The sequence below is a fragment of the Macrobrachium nipponense genome, chromosome 44 (assembly GCF_015104395.2).
Source record: "Macrobrachium nipponense isolate FS-2020 chromosome 44, ASM1510439v2, whole genome shotgun sequence".
NCBI classification, from domain to species: Eukaryota; Metazoa; Arthropoda; class Malacostraca; order Decapoda; family Palaemonidae; genus Macrobrachium; species Macrobrachium nipponense.
Genome location: NC_087221.1, coordinates 37,363,369 through 37,381,989, shown reverse-complemented (window position 1 = coordinate 37,381,989; position 18,621 = coordinate 37,363,369). Strand labels below are relative to the sequence as shown.

Here is an 18,621-nt window from a genome sequence, read left to right as displayed (position 1 = left end):
CTTGTCGTTGCGGTAACTCAGTTTTATAGTTGGCATGGTAGAGTTAGGGTGTTGGAAGTTTAGGGAGGCAGTGATAGTCTAAATGAACTTTAGGGTGTTAGAAGGTTAGGGAGGCAGTGATAGTCTAATGAACTCTAGCGTTTCTGTTGGTCAAGCTTAGACTGAGTGTATTGTTCCTTTAGGCCCTTGAGGTTAGGCAGATCCCGATGGTCATGTTGGAATAACTACAACTTCCTCAGCACAAGTCATCTACATCAGTGAGCAATAGAGAACTGGAGGTCCTGCCCACTCAACTTCTCCTCCATTCATGAGAGGCTAGATAGCCACATGGGAGGTTCACCATTTCTCCTCCATACATAAGAGGTATAGAATACCGCATGGGAGGTTCTTCAGACTCAGGCGGCACCTTGGACTTGACACCTACTGTATGGTACTTCCTCTGCAAGCATCCTCACCTACTGAGCTGGACAACCAGGTGAGGAGATTTGTTTTTACCTCCATGAATAAGAAGTATAGCTTATCACATGGGAGGTACTTATGACTCAGACAGTACCTTAGACTCAACAACACATGTTGCAGTAATTTCTTTGCAAACATCCTTACTTCTGAGTTAGATAACTAGGTGAGGATACATGCTTTTATACATGGTAGGTTGTTTATGAGTTACCTGGGTATGTTCCGTGGACAGGTTGGGCTGAATTAGGTTGATCCCACCTCTGAGTAAATGTTAATCGGGCTAATTCAGGTGTTCAGGGAGTGTATTGCAATATGAAGTTTTCATAATAAAACTAATATTGTAATACATACCTGAACACCTGAATGATTCCCACCCTCCTCCCCACTTCAATTTGATAGTGAATGATTCAATTGAGGAGACAGGCCCTTGGTGGCCGGTATTTGTCGCAGCGTTGCCAACAGTAACACAGATAACTCATTTGACTAGATTTTACCTGCAGCGTTTGTAACACTGACAGTTAAAATTACCCACTTAGTGGGTAAATATGTGGGGATATAGTTCGGGCTGGTCAGTGACCAGGGCTAATTCAGGTGTTGAGGTAAGTATTACAATATTAGTTTTATTATGAAAACTTCATTTTTCCTAACTATACAAACCTGAGGTCCTTTACATACATGCCCACCTCATGCCACCCCTCAATCTGAACCTGGGCCGTAAGGCAAAGTGGAGTGTTTACATCCGGGCAGGCTAGCCTACCCGCCTGCCTCATGGTAGTTACTGCCTAACCACCTTGTTCAAGAATTTAACGGCCATAATTCCAGCTTCGCCGAAAGTAATTCCATATGTAAAGGACCTCAGGTTTGTATAGTTAGGAAAAATACAATTTACTTCCAAAAATTGTGATTTTTCAATAAACTGCTTTATTAAACATTTCAAAATTTACATAGAAACCTTAGAAACCCCTGTGCAACCCCATAAAGTTCCTAATACAGTAAGTTGTTTGATAAATAATTTTTTTTCTTGTCACATTTTAATGTCAGTGTAAAGAAAAACTTCACAACAATATTTTACATTTATTTGACATGGATTTGCCTTATCATAGAAGATCAAAGACCTGGTAATACAGACTTAAACAGATTCCCAAGCAGGGAGTATCAGTTGTGTTAAAATCGGTCTCATCCTTCCTTCTCTTATGTAGCAACTTATTGTAAGTTTTTAGGTATGTAGCTAAAATATGAAAACATGTGCTGCATGGACATGTGCCAATCTGAAGTGGGTCCTAGCTAGTTGAAAAGAGTGCAGGTATGTATTTATTTTTGGGTTTGATGCTTTTCCGTACAAGGTATCTCTATGCATTTTATATTTTCAGGAAGTGTTTATGGAGTCCCTTTGTCAGAGTGCTTAGATGAGCCAGGAAGTATTTTGTTGCCTGCTGTCAATTGTTGTAAAAATGTTTTGCCATTAGAAATGAAAAGTAAGCTATGCTCTCCAGTATTAGATGTAATTGAAGAAGCAGTATTGAATGATTTTGTATTTCCAAAGCCAGATAGTTTGAGGATTACCAGTAATTTGAAGAGTATAAAGGAATTTGGGGAGCATAATTACGTAGCCACAAAGAAATAAAATCTGGAGGTAAGTTTAATGTTTAAAGCACATTTACTTCATACAGTATTTGATTGTTGTTTTGAATTAAACTTTATTTTATGTGAGGTATTTTTTTCATGATTTTAGATTATGGATCGAGCTTTTGGCATATAGTTTACAGTGTTCATGGTAGTCTAAGTAAAGGTCTATGATTAGTATTGTTTTGATATTGTGACTGGATGCTTGTCATAAAACAAAGGTTTTTTAATTATGTAGGCAATTACTTGTGCCTACCATGAAGCAGTACTTCAAGGAGGGATGCACTGCTATGTTAATGCCTGCTTTATTTTATGTAGATATACTTATGCTTCTAGTGCCTTAAGGGTTCCCATTCTGTCAAGATTATTCTAGCACTAGGAGCAGAGCTTTGAACTTGGACATATACCTGACATGACCTCTTAAGGGGGCCGGCCGGCTAATGCCGTTTTTTAACGACAGGACTTTGACATTCATACCACTTAATAAGGTGACTTGGGACATCTCCAAACCGCATATGATTTTTGCCTCTGACCTTCGGTTTCTGACGCCAGGGCAATTTATCCCGAAAATAACCATTTTTCAAATTCTATCTCCTCCCTTGATATTTAATATTAAGACCTGGGATTACTACCATATATAGACCTGATGTTGACCTCAATCAAATGGAGTTTTTTTTTTCTAAAAGTCATTTTTTTGCTAGATATGAATTTTTCAATATGGTAAAAAAATAAACCCTATAAATCACGAGAAAAAAATTTATAAAAAAAAGATGAAACAAAAAATTGGAAAAAAAGGGCTCTATTGGATTGTTCTATAATGTCTTTCTGAGTTATATACCAAATTCCAATGTTATAGCTTCAAAACTAAGTGAGGAGATAGATTTTTAAGGTCAATAAGTATAGTTTTAAGATACGGGGCGTTCAAAGTTTTCCTTCGTATTTCTATAAAGACAATGTTAATAAATAATGATTATTATGAATGTATATTTCTTTTTTGTGTATTAATAAACCAAAACTATTTTATTTATCATAATTTAATCATAAATGATGATCCCTTTGCTCATATATCGTAGCCTGGGGGACTGCTTGAGGCAAGATGGGGCACTCCTTCCTACGTAACCCCCTCTCTCCCCTTCACTAACTCGGCTTATTACAGCGAATTTTCTTCTGTATGTTAGCGAGATGTTTTCCTTGTATTTTCCGCTTTGGCATGATGACAATCTTGCCGAAACAAAGATAAACAAACGTAAATGCAAGAGAATGTCAAAGGTGAAACTCGAAGGTGTACTCTCTTTTTAAAAGACAAAGACAATTTAATAAATCATGATTATTATGAATTTCATATTCCATTTTGGGTATTTAAAAAACCCAAAACTTTGTTATTTATCATAAATGAAGATCTCTTTGCTCAAAGATCGTAGCTTTGGGCACAGTGTGACGTGTGCTGTCAGGCAAGAAGGGGGCGTTACTAGACAACCCTCCCCTCTCTCTTCACTAACTACCGCGTATATTATGATATTCTGTAATAATACTTGAGCGATTTTTCTTCGTCGTATGTTAGCGAGATGTTTTCCTTGTCTTTTCCTCATTGGCATGATGAACTTCTTGCCAAAACATACATAAACTTACATAAAAGCAAGCGAATGTCACGAGGTGAAACTCGAACGTGTAATCTACTTGACGTCTATGGTCCAACTGATTCATGATTGAACCAGCTACTCGCTTCAGACGCTTCTGCGAGCCACGGAATCTCTACAGATGCCATTCTCACAATTTCTTTGCCAATAATTATCAAAATTTACGATAACATAAGAAATATTGCATTTTCTTGTACGATGAATGTTTAGGCTTATTGAGTTAAGTTTACTAATTACCCTGTAACTACGAAAGTAAGAGGAATTTTGACGAAATATTTCGTATACGTATTCTCAATTGCCATATGAAGCTCCATGAATTTTTCATGACTTTGCATTTTCGCCCTCGCCCTATACCACTATATATAGGGGTTCCAGCCAGCCCCCTTAAGCTTTTTAAATTTTATGTTTTTTATATTGCAGAACCAAACCTTCGGTCTTAACAATAGGATGATCTTCTTGTGCCAGCAGGAACCGATTAAAAACAATCAAAGATTGTAAAGCAAGGAATCGTTGGCATCTGGCAACTTATACATACCTATATACTCTTGTATCATGCGACTTTTGAAGCCCTAATTTTGGAGCTATTTTAAGGGGGTCGATCTTACATGAGATGTAAGATTTCGAGTATGTAATACATAATCATATGATAAAATACAAAACATAATAGATATGCATCTTTTACATGGATATTTTAAAATGTTTTGCTTTAACTTCACTGCATCCAATAATATTATATGTATTTTCATATTAATATTGGTTTGTATTATAAAAATACACAAAATAGCAATCAATGTTTTTTTTGGAAATCAGCTGAGGGCGATTGCAAAGTAAGTTTGTTTTGCTGAGTGAGCTTAAAATCAGAGCAACTTTCTTGCCACTAGTTAGAGCAAATGAATTCTCAAGATACTGTATTTATATGAGACAAGGTTATTTTACATTATTATAAGCCGGAACGACACTTGGAAATATGCCTTAAACTAAGAAAAAGTTAGAGAGACCTTACCTGTGTGACATGCAAGTATATTGCATGATGTGTAGTGTGGTTATTTCAATGGCAAAGGATGGTTCTTGAAGGTAATAATTCTTTATTAAACTCTTGTGACACTATAAAGCACAATGTACTACACTTAATCTTAGGTTAGATTATACACTAAACACTATATATGCACTGTACACTACGTAGTATTTGGTAGATCCGGAGTACACTAAAATCCCAGTCTGGTAGCTCTGGAAGGTAAAAGTATAACACAATTAGTACAAAATACTACACAAAGTCCTGAATGCAATATGTAAATTATAGATATCAAGAGTAAAAGAGTTAATGTATGTTAATTATTCCTTACTTTTAGTTATAATTCCTTACTTTGAGTTATAATCAAGAGTAAAAAAGTTAATGTATGTGAATTAATTCCTTACTTTTAGTTTAAAGTTGTCGTGCTATGTAACCCTGGATGCACAAAGTCTTATGTGGCCCCATAGGCCTACATCATTCAGGGGGTTCTGAATGTACAAAAAAATAAAAAAGTATGTCAGTAAGTACTCTATGCATAGTAAGTACATACAGTAATATGAAAAACCATACAGTGGTTAATATCAACTGGTATGCAAAGTAATGATGGTCTACACCCCTGTTCAGCAGGGGAGTACAGTATGTACGTAATAACCATGAGGGACTTGATCACCCCCTTATCCATGTGAGAGATCTTGTCACTAGTATGTACGTATACTTACTTAATGCTATGTGTTACTACTATGTATAATTCCTTACCTTTATGTTATGTAGTAACCCTGGACAAAGTTTTATGTGGCCCCATAGCCTGCATCATGGAGGGGGTCCTGGTTTTCTGGAATGTACCAAAAAAGTATCAAAGTTAAGTCATGTTATGTATGTTTAGTAAGTTACATACGTAACCATACGTACAGTGGTTTATAAACATGTAGTACATAATCAAACTTGGTGGAAATTCCTGTAAAAAAAAAGTTATTACGTATGTAATACTACTGTATGTAAAAACCTTACTGTTCATACTTTGTTACACTACATGTACATTGTGATACGTATACTTTCCTGAAGGGTTTTTTCCATCCAAAAAAAATGGTGCTTCTACTTGTAGTTATCCTTGATGACACTTGTAGTAGTAATTTGTTAGTAAACAACCTGGAGTTGTGTGAAAAATGTTGGTTCTGGAAGGAAAAAAGTAACAAAATTAGTGTACAAAATATACACTACAGAAAGTTGTGAATGCAAATATGTAATTACTGTAGATATATCAAGAGTACTAAAAGAGTTAATGTATGTTAATTAATTCCTTACTTTTAGTTTAAAGTTGTCGTTCAATGTAACCTGGATGGACAAAGTCTTATGTGGCCCCATAGCCTACATCATTCAGGGGACTCGTGTGGAATGTACAAAAAATAATTTTGTCAGTAAGTCCTCTATGCAGAGTAAGTTAACATACAGTAATATGCACCATACAGTGGTTTAATATCATATAAACATGTAGTATAAAAACTTAATTTAGAAAATTCCTTACATAACTTACAACTTTTAGTGAGTCTCAAAAGCGTGTTACCTAGGTTGTGGGAGATGGAGGTGGAGGTGTAGAGCATCATGATAAGGATGCATTCCAAACCTAACTTCAGTGTGCTTTATCACAGATAACAGGCTAGGATGATGGGCAGTCTGGAATGAAGAATTAATATTAAAGGACAGTATGTAACCACTTAGGTGTACAAAATTTATTGTCGTATGCAAACATTAAAACACAACTGAGAATTCCTTACCTTCAGCAAAATGAAGACATGTAGGCTATGTAGAGGTCTGGTTTATGTAAGTCACAGGTGCATGCCAGTCTGGAATGATAATGTAATAGTACATATGATTATATAGTATGTATGTTACATACATAACATGGTATTACATATGTAATAATAAAACATTAATAAAAAAAAATGTCCTTACCAAATTTAGTGGTTGGCTTGCCTTACTGGGATGGCCATATGGTACATGAGAGTGGGTGGCTGGGCTATGGAGTGGGATGGGCAGGTGCTTGGGAGTCTGGAATGATAAAAAAAATATATAAAATGATAGTTACTACTACTGTAAACTACTGCACATGTTATACTGTTTGACATATTGTAGTGTGTAATACGTATGTTCAATATAAAAAATGAAGAATTCTTTTACCTGAAGGAATGGGAGAGGTGATACTATCGTATCAACTGATTTGGGCTCTGGAGAGGTGATACTCGTATCAACTGATGAGGGAACATCTAGATCTGGAAAGAATGATAGGGTACATAAATATATTATAAGGTGGATGTAATTGTAGCATAGTACACTTTTAATAAAATTTCTATTAGCAATTATAAAACATTTTATACAAATTTGTAAGGATTCCTTACCTGATGTATAGGGCGAGGCATCAAAACCATGGAAAGGCTCAGGGTCATCTGGGTCACTGTCACTATCAAAGGGGTCTGAAATGAAAAAAAAAAAATAATAAGGTATGCAACATCAAACACATTGTACCACTATGTAAGTTAGTGTACGTATGTATGTAGGGTGTAAACAATTTCCAAACATGAAAATGAGAAAAATGAAAATTGCTTACCTGATTGTACACGTACAGGTGGGCGGGCTGATACAGAGGTCCAGGTACGGGGGATCTGGAACTGTCACAAGGTAGTACAGGGAGATCTGGAACTGTCACAGGTAGTACAGGGAGATCTGGAAACTGTCACAGTAGTACAGGGGGATCTGGGAAACTGTCACCACTTCTGCAATAAAATTACAAATGATGAAAACTTAATGAAGTTACAATTTACTCTTACATTTAGTTGTTTACATTAAAAAATTAACACATTTTAATATGTACACTATGTAAACACATAAATTAGTAAAACAGTTCAGAATTCCTTACAGGACTAGGAGTGGGAGGTGGTGGTACTGGAGACTTGTGAAAGAAAGTGTCAAGCCTGGACTGCACACTTCTCTTGTCTGCTTCTCCTTCAGGGTCTCCTGTATAGAAAGTCACCAAATCCATGATTCCTCTCTTGATTTTGTCAAACCTAGAAACGTTAGGGTCTTCTGCCTCAAAAGAAGCCAAGGCTCTCTCCAGATGAGTAAAACCCTCTTGGACAAGCCTTTCACAGTTAATGACCTGGGTTTTGGCTCTGGTGCCGCCTCCTCTCAATCATTTGTTGTTCAAGTTCAAGTAAGTCCTCTGCAGACAACATTCCTCTCCATGGGAAGCCAGCAGCTCGTTACATCATCAGGTTCAAGATCTAGTTTCAGCCTCTTGCTTAGCCCTACGACTCCTCCGTCACAGTCTCGACGTCTTCTGCCTGGTTAAAGCCTTCAAAACTGTGCCACAAACTGTGGACACAGTTTCTTCCAGGCCCCATTTAAAGTGGTCGTCTTTCACCTCGTCCCAAGCACTTGCAATGTTCTTCACTGCATCTGCAATGTTTGTAGCCCTTCCAGAATTGCTTCAGTGTCAGCTCCTTGTTAGCTTCTATGGCCCTCAAAGCAAAACGTAGTGGCCTTCTAAGGTAGTAAGCCTTGAAATTAGCTATTACTCCTGGTCCATGGCTGTATCAGCGATGTGGTATTGGGTGGGAGGTACACCACCTTCACATTAGGATGCATGTCGCTCAAATTGAAGGGTGACCAGGGGCATTGTCCAGGACTAAGAGGGCCTTAAAAGCAGACCCTTCGAAGTCAAATACCGCTCCACTGCTGGCACGAAATGGCATTGAAAACCAATCTTCGAAGACCATTAAGGTAACCCAAGCCTTCTTGTTTGATTTCCAAATCACAGGGAGTTGACTCTTGAAAATGCCCTTGAAAGCCCTGGCATTCTCGGCCAAATACACCAGCAAGGGCTTCAGTTTCAAATCACCACTTGCATTGGCCCCAAACAGCAAAGTCAGTCGCTCCTTTCCAGCTTTATGGCCAGGTGCTGACTTCTCCTCCTTGGAAAGGTACGTTCGATTTGGCATTCTTTTCCAAAATAATCCAGTCTCATCCACATAAAGACTTGGTCAGCCGTGTAACCACCATCCTTAATTATCTCAGCAAACCACCTGGAAACTTTTCTGCTGCTTCGCTATCAGCACTAGCAGCTTCACCTTGCAGCTTCACATTATGCAAATTTGCACGAGCCTTAAAACGGTTAAACCAACATACTCGCGGAAAATTCACCACCAGCACTGCCTTCGCCAAACTTTTTCACTACTGCCTCATGCAGCGCTCTAGCCTTCTCCTGGATCACACTTAAGCTCACCGGAACACGTCGCTGGTTCTGGTCCTCCAGCCAGATCATGAGCAATTTCTCCATTTCAAACAATGCAATCTAGGCTACGTTGCTTCTCGTTTTATCACCGTTGACTTCATCGGCGCAGCATCCTTAACATCGCTTCAGAATACGTTCCTTGTCCTTCACAATGGTTACCACCGTGGTCCTGCTCAAGCTTAAAGAACTGCCTATTTCGGTGTTAGTTTCTCCCTTCTCCGAACGCTTTAGCACGGTCATATTTGCTCACCCCTCGTGATGACCTTCCTCTTCTTGGATGAAACTATCATCGGAGGAAGTACTTTGGCGTTTAGGAGCCATTGTAAATTTGCGAAAATGGCAAGGAATTCAGCAACGTCTTAGCACACAACCTAGTGAAATGCAGGCAGGCACGCGATTGAAGTGGCGTCCTTTCGTATTGTTACGCTTGGCGTCCTCGAACCGTCCGAGGTCGTTGTTCAAGGTCAATTTACCATACAGTTTAATAGCGTTAATTAATTTATGCACCTCCGCTCAAAAAACTAGTTCTGCATATGAGGTATCGTTAAAAAAGCATAACAAAAACGTCCGTAACCTTGGAATTTGTGTTGTAATCTAACCAGAAACTTAGTTTTTGTTTAATTAATATGTACTGGAAACAAGCCCCCCCCAACAATGATTTTTCATTAATATTTGCGCTTTGGACGTGTTTTAAACTGCGCATCCCAAGCTAGTGTATTCATTCGCCCGCAAACTAGTCCGCATATGCGGCGTCACTAAAAAAATTCAAAAAATACCCGCAAAAAAAAAAATGTCAAAAAATCAAAAAATCATCATAAACCTCAAAATTTTTGTTGTAATGTAACCAAAAACATATTTTTTTATTATGTACTGTGCTAAACTATAAAGGATTTTTATCATAGCATGCGTTTTTTAAAAGCGTCGTTAACTCGGAGCGTCGGAAGCGTCAGCGTTGTAACCTCGGAACAAGCGTCGTAACCCAGGACGGAATTTCCATTGAATATTTAAGAAAAAAGAGTAGTAACCTCGGAACGTCGTAAGCCGGAACCGTCGTAACGGGGACCGCCGTACAAAGTGTTTTCAAGTGGAAATATCACTTGACAATGTATCGTTTGTGAGCGAAATTTAGTTATTTTTTTCCTTAGTAGATGGCGCTGAAGGCATGTTTATTGCGTAAACAAATATCAAACATTCCGTTCGGTATTTTCACTTTATCTCCTCAGAATACTATGAGCTTTACATATTTATCTTTATTAGAGTGAAAACAGTAAAATGTTCCTTTTCATGCCCAATAGTTTTGATTGAAACACATTTCTCTAAAATTTTGTTTACGGTCAAGACACATACCGAAGTTTGCGAAAGTTTCATCCACGTTGCCGATGCATGTAATATAGTTGTTAGCGTATCAACATTCTTTCTCCTCAAGTTCAGCTAAAACTTACAAATTAAATCTAGCAGTATATGCCCTTGCCAATCTTTTATCCATAGCGAGTAAGGCTATAACTCTAGTAAACGTTATGTCATCAAACACAACCGTAGATTAAAATTGAGAGAAAAATTATTATTTTAATCTAAACATCAGGTCTTGAAAGAACACATTTGTTCCGACACATAATACAAACCCGCGGTCTTCAACATACGGAATGTAATCAGCGGCAGCTGGAACCGGTCGTAAGCTTCGAACAAGGAGGTTCAGTAGTTAACTGCTTGTCCGATAGTCGGGAGTCCCGCCCGACTGGGAGGTGAAGATTCACTTTGCTTTTGGCCACCATCGGAACGACGTGCTCTTCGCTGCTTTGCCCGCTGTGTTGTATGCTTTGCTACTTCTGTATGAAGTCTTCATTACTTTTGCCCTGAACTATGAGTACTTGTGCGAGTGAGAACTTGTAAGCACTTTGTTGTTTTCCATAATTGCTTGTGATTCATTGTGATGGAATCCCACGAGCTGGAGAGACCCCTGCCCCCAGTCAGCCACAGATTGTGCCCTGGATTGGAGGGCCATAGGTGTGGGGCCTTTAGGTCTATCTTTGAGGTATACCCTCATGATTTGTGTACTAGGTGCTCGGGGCGCAAATGTTCTGTACCAAGACTTGTGATTTACATGTGATTGTGGTCGGGGGGGGAGCAGTGGGAGCAATATGAGGGGAGGAAGTCATCGGAGGGCTCTCCAGCGACTCCTCTGGTTAAGGACACGTCTTCCTCTTTCGTTCCTCCGTCTTAGCTCCCGCGTATGGTTCCTTTCCCTTCGGGGGACGTGTCGCAGTCCGCCTCTTCACTTGACCAGTCAAGTGTAGAGGAGGGGGCACGACACCTCCGCATTCAGTTGTATCCGGGGTCTTCTGTTCGCTCTGGGTGGGAACCCCACCCCCCCCCCCTTAACCCGCCCACTTTTCCTTCCTCAGGTATGCCTGCTGCGTGTGGCGATCTCGGACAGGTCTGGTACTCGCTTAGGGCTCCCAGGCACACTGAGTATTCAGGGGCTGCTGTACCACCTGGCAGCGCGTGGATCCAGGCCCGGTCACCCATGGCCAGAGACGTCGACCACAACAACGGTGTTGACAACAGGGTATGCTGCTCCTCCCCACCTGGTATGTGCAGCACGTGGCCACGATTACCCCGACAGCTGCAGTCCAGGCTCTGCTGCTGGGTTTGCCTAGGAGGGAGGAGGGAGATCACCCTGCCGCCTGGTTTTGCTGCCTTTGCCCCAGCCCTGACTTTCGGTGTCCAGGTTCCCAAGAGTTCCCCCCGCTCGACCTGCCGCCAGTACCTGTGATGTCACTGGCCCCTTTACTGCCACCAGTTCCTGTTGCTGCTGCTCCCGTACCAGTTCCTGCCGTCGTCGCTCCAGCCCTTGGTGTTGCTGCCCCCAACGCAGGTCCTTCTGGACAGGTGCAGCTGGGCCCTGTTGCTTCGGCAACTGCCCCAGCTCCGTCCTGGATGGAGGAGCTGATGGTGGTCCTGAGGAGGGTGACGAAGAAGAGGAAGGTGTCGTTGTCTTCTTGTCATCAATTGCAGCCGGCCTCTTCCCCTTCGACTTTCCAAGGCCCACAGCCGAGGAAGAAGAAGGTAGCTCCTCCCCCTGCAAGAAGTCTCGCTCAGAGACCTCTAAGGGGACTGTCCACTCCGATGGGACAGTTGGGGCTTCCGATCGGTCCTCCTGTTCCTTCGGGAATGGGGCCCATCTCTCCTCTTGCAAGGAAGAAGACGGGGACCAGAGGGGTACCGACTAACACCTGGTACCTCCTCTTCTGGCGCAGAGGTTCTGCCTCAGCACCAGGAACTGTCTCAGCCGCTCGTTCGCGAGAGGTACCGAGTGTATGTTCACCTGCGGGTGACCGTGCAGCCAGGGTCCAGGCAGCCAAGCCTGCTCGCCGCCAGGACCCAGGCACAGAGCGGAAGACTGGTGGCAGTCGCTCAGGAGACTTCCGCCAGACCGGTGATCGCTCTTGCGACTATCTGCTGATTCCCAGGGTTGATGCAATGGTCCCCCCAGACCATACGCGGGTTGAGGTGAGGAAGAGGTCCCCCTGGTTGCCAGGACCATCCTCGGCAGGTCCAGGTACCGTGACACTGCGTGAAGATGGGCCACGCTCCCACAGCGACAGTGGACTGCCGGTCTCCTGTCCGTCACTCCCACTAGGACCAGATAGATAGTTTGACTGGTAGCAGTTCTCTTGACACCCGGGACCATCGCTACCGTTCTCGGTCCAGCAGTTTTCCCCAGGGAGACTGTGCGACTAGGCATGCAGCATATTGTCACCGTGGCGGGTAGGCGATCGCTGCAGCCCCCCAGCACACCGGTTCTGCCAGTGGGCAGGGGGGGAGGGGGGGGAGTCAGGTCTGCCTCTCCTATCCCTTCAACCGCCTCAGGCTGCACCGGGGAGGAGCGAGGCGAAGTAGTAGCGACCGCGAGGAGTGCGCTTCTCGCGGTCCCTCCACAAGGGCCTACCAGATCGTACGCCCAAGTGGTTGGAGGAGACCAAGAGGGGTCTGTCATGGTTGCTCCTGTGGAAGGAGGAGGGTCTCGGGAGGCATTCTCCCTGGATGGACTTGACGGTCCATCTCCCCAGGACGCAGTCACTCCTGAGATCCAGAGGTCTTTTGCAGAGGTCATCGCACTGATTCGTCAGCACAATGACCTCGGGAAGGATCGGTGCTTCTGCCCTCTGAGCCATACATCAAGGCTGGAGTCGTTCTGGGGTCCTAAGAAGGAACCCAGGACGATGGTGGGTCTGCCGCCCCGATCAGCCTTGGCCGACAGTTGTTGCTGGGCCAGGTGGGGACTCTCGTCTCCGGACAGGAGGGATCACTTCGGTCTAGCAGGTTCGTACAAGCTACTTCCCCCTCCTCTACCACGACAGAGGCGCTTCTGCGTACCTTCGGAGGGACCCGCTTTCTGCCACCCAGACAGATTAAACCCGGATCTGGCTGGGGTAACTCCAGGTGTCTCTTCAACACTGCTAGGCGAGAACCAGGACAGGAGGCATTGGCATTGGAATCGATTGCCATAGCATAGCAACGTTCCAAGCAGTCTCCTGGCTGGACCGGTGGTCCCTCACAGTGTCCAAGGTCGCGGCATCCTCGGAAAAACATCACTCCCTAAGGAGACCCGGCTTTGGGGAGACTGTCTGTCTGGGGGTAGGGCTATTTTCTACTGGCCACCAGACGGCCAACCTGGTACTGAGACGTCGGGACGCAGTCCTCACTCCGAGTGACCAGGTCGGCAGGGCATGATGCAGCTTTGGGTCTGAGAAACAGACCGGTGCTGAGTTCCCCCGCTCTCTTTCCCAGAGAGATGGTAGACGCTGTGGTGGAGCAGCGGCGCACTGAGGACAGTGACCGCTTAGTCCACCAGGCAGTCTCGAAGGTGACTGGGCAGCCTCAAGCCACTGCGGCTAAGGGTAAGAGCTTGGCTAGCACTCCTCTGCGGCTTAGACGACGGCCTCGTCGAAGCCGAGAGGAAAGACCCAGCCTTCGCTTCTATGGTAAGGAGTGACCTTCAGCCCTCCTCCAGTCCTCCTTCTCCCGAGGAGGAGCTGGGAAGAAGAAGTCGAAGAAGGGGAAACGCTAGGGACAGCGTTCCTCCTCACCTGCTGCCGTAAGTGGGGCTGTTGCCTGGTGAGCCATTGGGCAACTTGGCAGCGCTACGGAGCCGAGACCTGGATAGTGGATGTTCTTCGGGAGGGATATCTACTACCCTTCGAGTCGCGGCCACCCCTCACCTCCAACCCGGTCCATCTACAGACGTACGTCCCGATTCTGCCAGCGACTGTTGCCCCCCCCGGGGAAGGGGAGGGTTTTCGTAAATGTGGGAAATTTAGAAGTTTTCCCGAGATCGATCCCCATTCCTTTGTGCTCGGTGTCGAGGGCGAGTGCTCTTGCACCGAGCCTTGAATTTTTTTTTTTTTTTGTGGGGGGGGTGGTGAAAGTGTGAAAGTGAAATCGTAAGTGCAGTGCTCTTTTTCATTTTTCTTATTTATTTTCTTGCCCTTTGCGCTTGGTCGACCGGGCACGAATGCTCTCGGCCCGAACTTTTATTTTTGTGTGAAGTGAAAGTGAAAAAATTGTAAATGCAGTATTCTTTTTCATTTTCATGTATTATTATCATTATTGGGGGGGAATCAAAAGTTTCCGCATCATACCCTGGAATTGATCCTTATGCCCTTGCGCTCGGTGCCGAGGGGCGTGAAAGCTCTCGGCCGAGCCTTTTATTTTCGTGTGAAGTGAAAGTGAAATGGTAAATGCAGTATTCTTTTTCATTTCATATACTATTTTCATTATGGATCAAGGTTTCCCTTCATACCAGGGAATTGATCTTATGCACTTGCGCCCTGGTGCCGAGGGCGTTAAGGCTCTCTGTCCGAGCCGTGTATTGGTCAGTGGTGCATGGGGTGTTGTGCGGGGGTGGGGAGAGCAAAGGCCTGCCAAGAAATCGTTGGAAAGCTCTCCTACAACTCCCTTGGTAACTGATTCTTCGTCCTCCCCCCCCCCCCCCTGCTCAGCTCCCACGTATGGCACTTTCCCCTGGGGGGGGGGGTTCGGGGCCCTTCTTCTTCGCCCGACCCGTTGAGCGTAGAGGAGGGCACTCGTTACCCGACGTCCATTTGTATTCGGGGTCTTCCTTTGTTCGAACTAAGGGGGCTCTCTCTCTCTCTCTCTCTCTCTCTCTCTCTCTATCTCTCTCTCTCTCTCTCTCTCTCTCTCTCACACAGGGGGGAACTCCTCCTACTTACCAACTTTTGCTTTCACAGGTGCTTTAGCCGTGAGGGATGAATTGGTCAGGTTGTGGGCGTCCGTTGGGACTGCAGGGCGTGCCGAGTGTCCAGGGCTGCTTCACTTTATTTTTGGCAGGGTCTGGTGCGGTCCTTGGAGCGGTGACCATGACGCCAACCACCTTGTCGTCTCCAGGGTACGCCGCCCCTCCTCGCCTGGTTTACTCGCCGCACATGGTGTCTGTCTCACTACAGCCGCCTGTGCAGGGGGCCGATCGCCTGTACCAAGGGGGCCCGTGCCGCCGCCGCCTGGGTTTGCCGTGGCTGCCGTGACCAGACTTCCGCTGCCCCAAGAGCTCGCCCCTGGACCTGCCATGGTACAAACAGGTGTCGCTGGCTGCTGCTCCGCCTCTGTGTTACTGTGCCACCTTCCGTACCTGCCGACGCTGTGCTGCTGTTCCTGCGCTCCTGCTGTTCCCGATGTGTCCATGCCTGCTGACGTCATGCCTTGTTCGCGGTGTTGCTGCCCCAGACGTTGGTCTGTCCGGACAGGTGCGTCCGGGCCCTGTTGCTTCGGCAACAGCAGCCCCGGCTCCGCCCTGAATGGCCGACCTTATGTCTGTCCTGAGGAAGCTGACGAAGAAGAAGAGGAAGAGGAGGAAGGTGTTGTCGTCGTCTTCGTCGTCTGCAGCCGCCTCTTCCCCTCGACTTCCAAGGCTACCCAGCCACGGAAGAAGAAGGATGCCTCCTCCCTCCCTGAGAAGGCTCCTTTGGGAACTTCTCAGGGCCCGTCCCACTCCGGTAGGACGGGGGGTCCTTCCGCTGGTCCTCCTGCTCCGTCGGGAGTGGGGCCCGTTCTCTCCTTCTGCAAGGAAGAAGACTACGAGGACCAGAGGGGGTACCGGCTAACACTGGTACTTCCTCGCCTGGTGCTAGGGGGCTCTGCCGCTACACCAGGTTCCATCTCAGCCACTCGTTCGTGAGAGGTACCGAAGTGTACGGTCACCTGCCGGTGGCCGTACAGCCAAGAACCAGACGCCAGAGCTTGCTCGGCGCCAGGTTTACGGCACGGAGCGGAAGGCTGGTTAGAGCTGCTCAGGCGACTCTTGCCAGGCCAGCTCTCGCTCTGTGTTAGCGACTAGCCAGTCACCCGGGTTGACGTGACGGTCCCAGACCGACCACGGGCTGAGGCTGGGAAGGGGATCCCCCCAATCGTTTGGCGCCAGGTGGTTCGACGCGCCGTGTGGACAAGCACCGGTCTCACCGCGACAGTGGTCTCTGCAGGTCGCCTGACCGCCGCTCCCACAGGGACGGTAGGGCAACCAGCAGCAGTCCTCTGATGCACGAGATCAGGGCCGCTGTTCTCGGTCCAGCTGTTCTTCCCCCAAAGTTAACGCGGCGAACCACGCCTGCAGTTCGAGCCCCACCGCGGGTTGGTGATTGCCTGCAGCCCTCCAAGCCCGCTGGTTCTGCCAGTGAGCGAGGGGGGAGTGTCAGGTCTTCCTCTCCTGTGCCTTCAACTTCCTTGGGTTTACACCGGGAAGGGCAAGGCACCGAGGAGTGATCGAGCCCGTCACGACGCCGTACGTACCAGTCCACGGTCTTAGGATCGATCAGGTCGTACGTGCAAGTGACAGGAGGAGACCGAGATGGGTCTGTCGCTATTCCACCTCCTGAATAGGGGGGAGGATCTCGGGGGTTGCTCTTGTTTGAGGGGCTTGACGGTCCTAGTCCACAAGGTGCAGTCACTCCAGGGATCCAGAGGAACTTTGCCAAGGTTATTGCGCTGATTCGTCAGCACAAACGACCTCGGGGATGGATCGCCGCTCCACCATCTGAGCCACATCCCGGCTCAAGTCGTTTGGGGTCCAAGAAGGAACCCAAAACCGAAACCGAGGTGGGTCTGCCGCGATCGCAGCTTGACTGACTCTGTTGGACCAGGTGAAGTCTCTCGTCTTTGGACAGGACGGCTCGCTGAGGTCTGTCAGACCGAAAAGGCTACTTCCCTCCTCCTATACTGTGACAGCGGCGATTTTAACGTGTGTCAGAGGACGGTATCGGCTCTCTCCTGTCAGGTATCAATCAGCCCCACCCAGACGACGTTCACAGTGGCAGCAGGACCCTTACCTACAGTGCGAGTTCCTAACCCTCCTCGGGGAAAACGTTTCTCCTGACGATACCTTTTCCCAGACTCTGGAAGGCCATCGCTGCAAGGTGATGGCTGCTCCTACTCTCTTCTCCAACTGCTAGTTCCGCTGGGAAGGCGAGCGAGTATCCAATTCCTTCCCCATTCCCTCTCTCCTTATGGCTACGAGGGAAAGGGGAGGGATCCTGCAGAGAGTTCTCTGTAGGATCCCACGTTGGGGGCTGCGTTACCGGGGGGACCTTAGGGTCCTACCTGACGTAAGCCCCCGTCGTTGAGGAAGGATCCTGCCCCATCCTCAATTTCTACGGGAATCGGGAGGACCACCAATCTGATGATCGTTTGACGAATTCAGGGGAGGTTTCGCCGAGTGCTTAGAATTCTGCGGAATTTCTAGCACTCTCAGAGTGTTCGAGTTTTTTACGATCTCCAAACACTTAGGCGAAACCACGGTTCAGAGTGGGCTAGACGAGAATCCCCAATAATTGTTACCACGATAATCGAGAACCTCGCCTAATGCTCGAATTCCTGGAATTTCTAGCGTTGGAAGAAGCACTGCTGCTGAAGGAAGAATATCTCATAGTAGGCGACCAACCCTGAATAGAGAAGAACGGACGGGAACATCCAGTTGGCTTGAACTATCGTCTTTGGTATTCTGTTCACCATTGAAGCTTTCCTTCGGGGAAGATTTCTCCTTCACTCTCTTGACTAGAGAACGAAGGCGGTCGATCTCCAATCCTTATTCTCATTCCTCGAAGGGAAAGAATTTAGGATGGAGGTCGTGTACAGAAACCTACAAATATACATTACTACGTATATTACCCTCGCGACATGGTTTTGTTAAGCAGTTGAATTGTCCGGGGTGTAGGCGCATACTGTAGTTAACTCTACGGATTGTGACTGAGACGACTAGTATCCTAATTGAACTGCAACTCGGGACTGCCTGCAACCTCCCAGGAGTTACCAGGTTCGATTTTAGATACTTATGGCATTGTCACAACAACACCAACTCAGCTTTTGTATTTACCGAAATTCCGTTTCGTTTAAAATATAATTGCTAGAAGCGTAGTTTTTTGCTTGATGGTTCTAGCCGAACGCATTCCTTCGTGGAATGGATTAATTTGGCAACTCAGGATGATGAGTCAGCAAGAGCTAACTGTGTATGGGCTGCTCGATAGCAGCTCAGTACCAGCTGGCTCTCCGAGATGCACGGTCGGTTATGTCTTTCTCCCCTGCAATGATTGACTATCGAA

General features: G+C 45.9%; 1 protein-coding gene across 6 annotated transcripts in view; it reads left to right on the top strand.

The window, feature by feature from the left end:
* LOC135204194 (uncharacterized) overlaps positions 1 to 18,621 on the top strand; it is a 478,815-nt gene that overhangs the window by 302,469 nt on the left and 157,725 nt on the right. For 3 of the 6 annotated variants that reach the window (XR_010312125.1, XR_010312124.1, XM_064234271.1), the window contains exon 9: positions 1,827 to 2,089. The exons of the other annotated variants lie outside the window; for them this stretch is intronic. Coding sequence is in view for 1 of the 3 variants with exons in the window: in XM_064234271.1 (XP_064090341.1) it covers positions 1,827 to 2,080 (254 nt within the window). In the remaining 2 variants the exon portion in view is untranslated. The remainder of the gene's footprint in view (positions 1 to 1,826; positions 2,090 to 18,621) is intronic. 6 annotated transcript variants of the gene reach the window in all.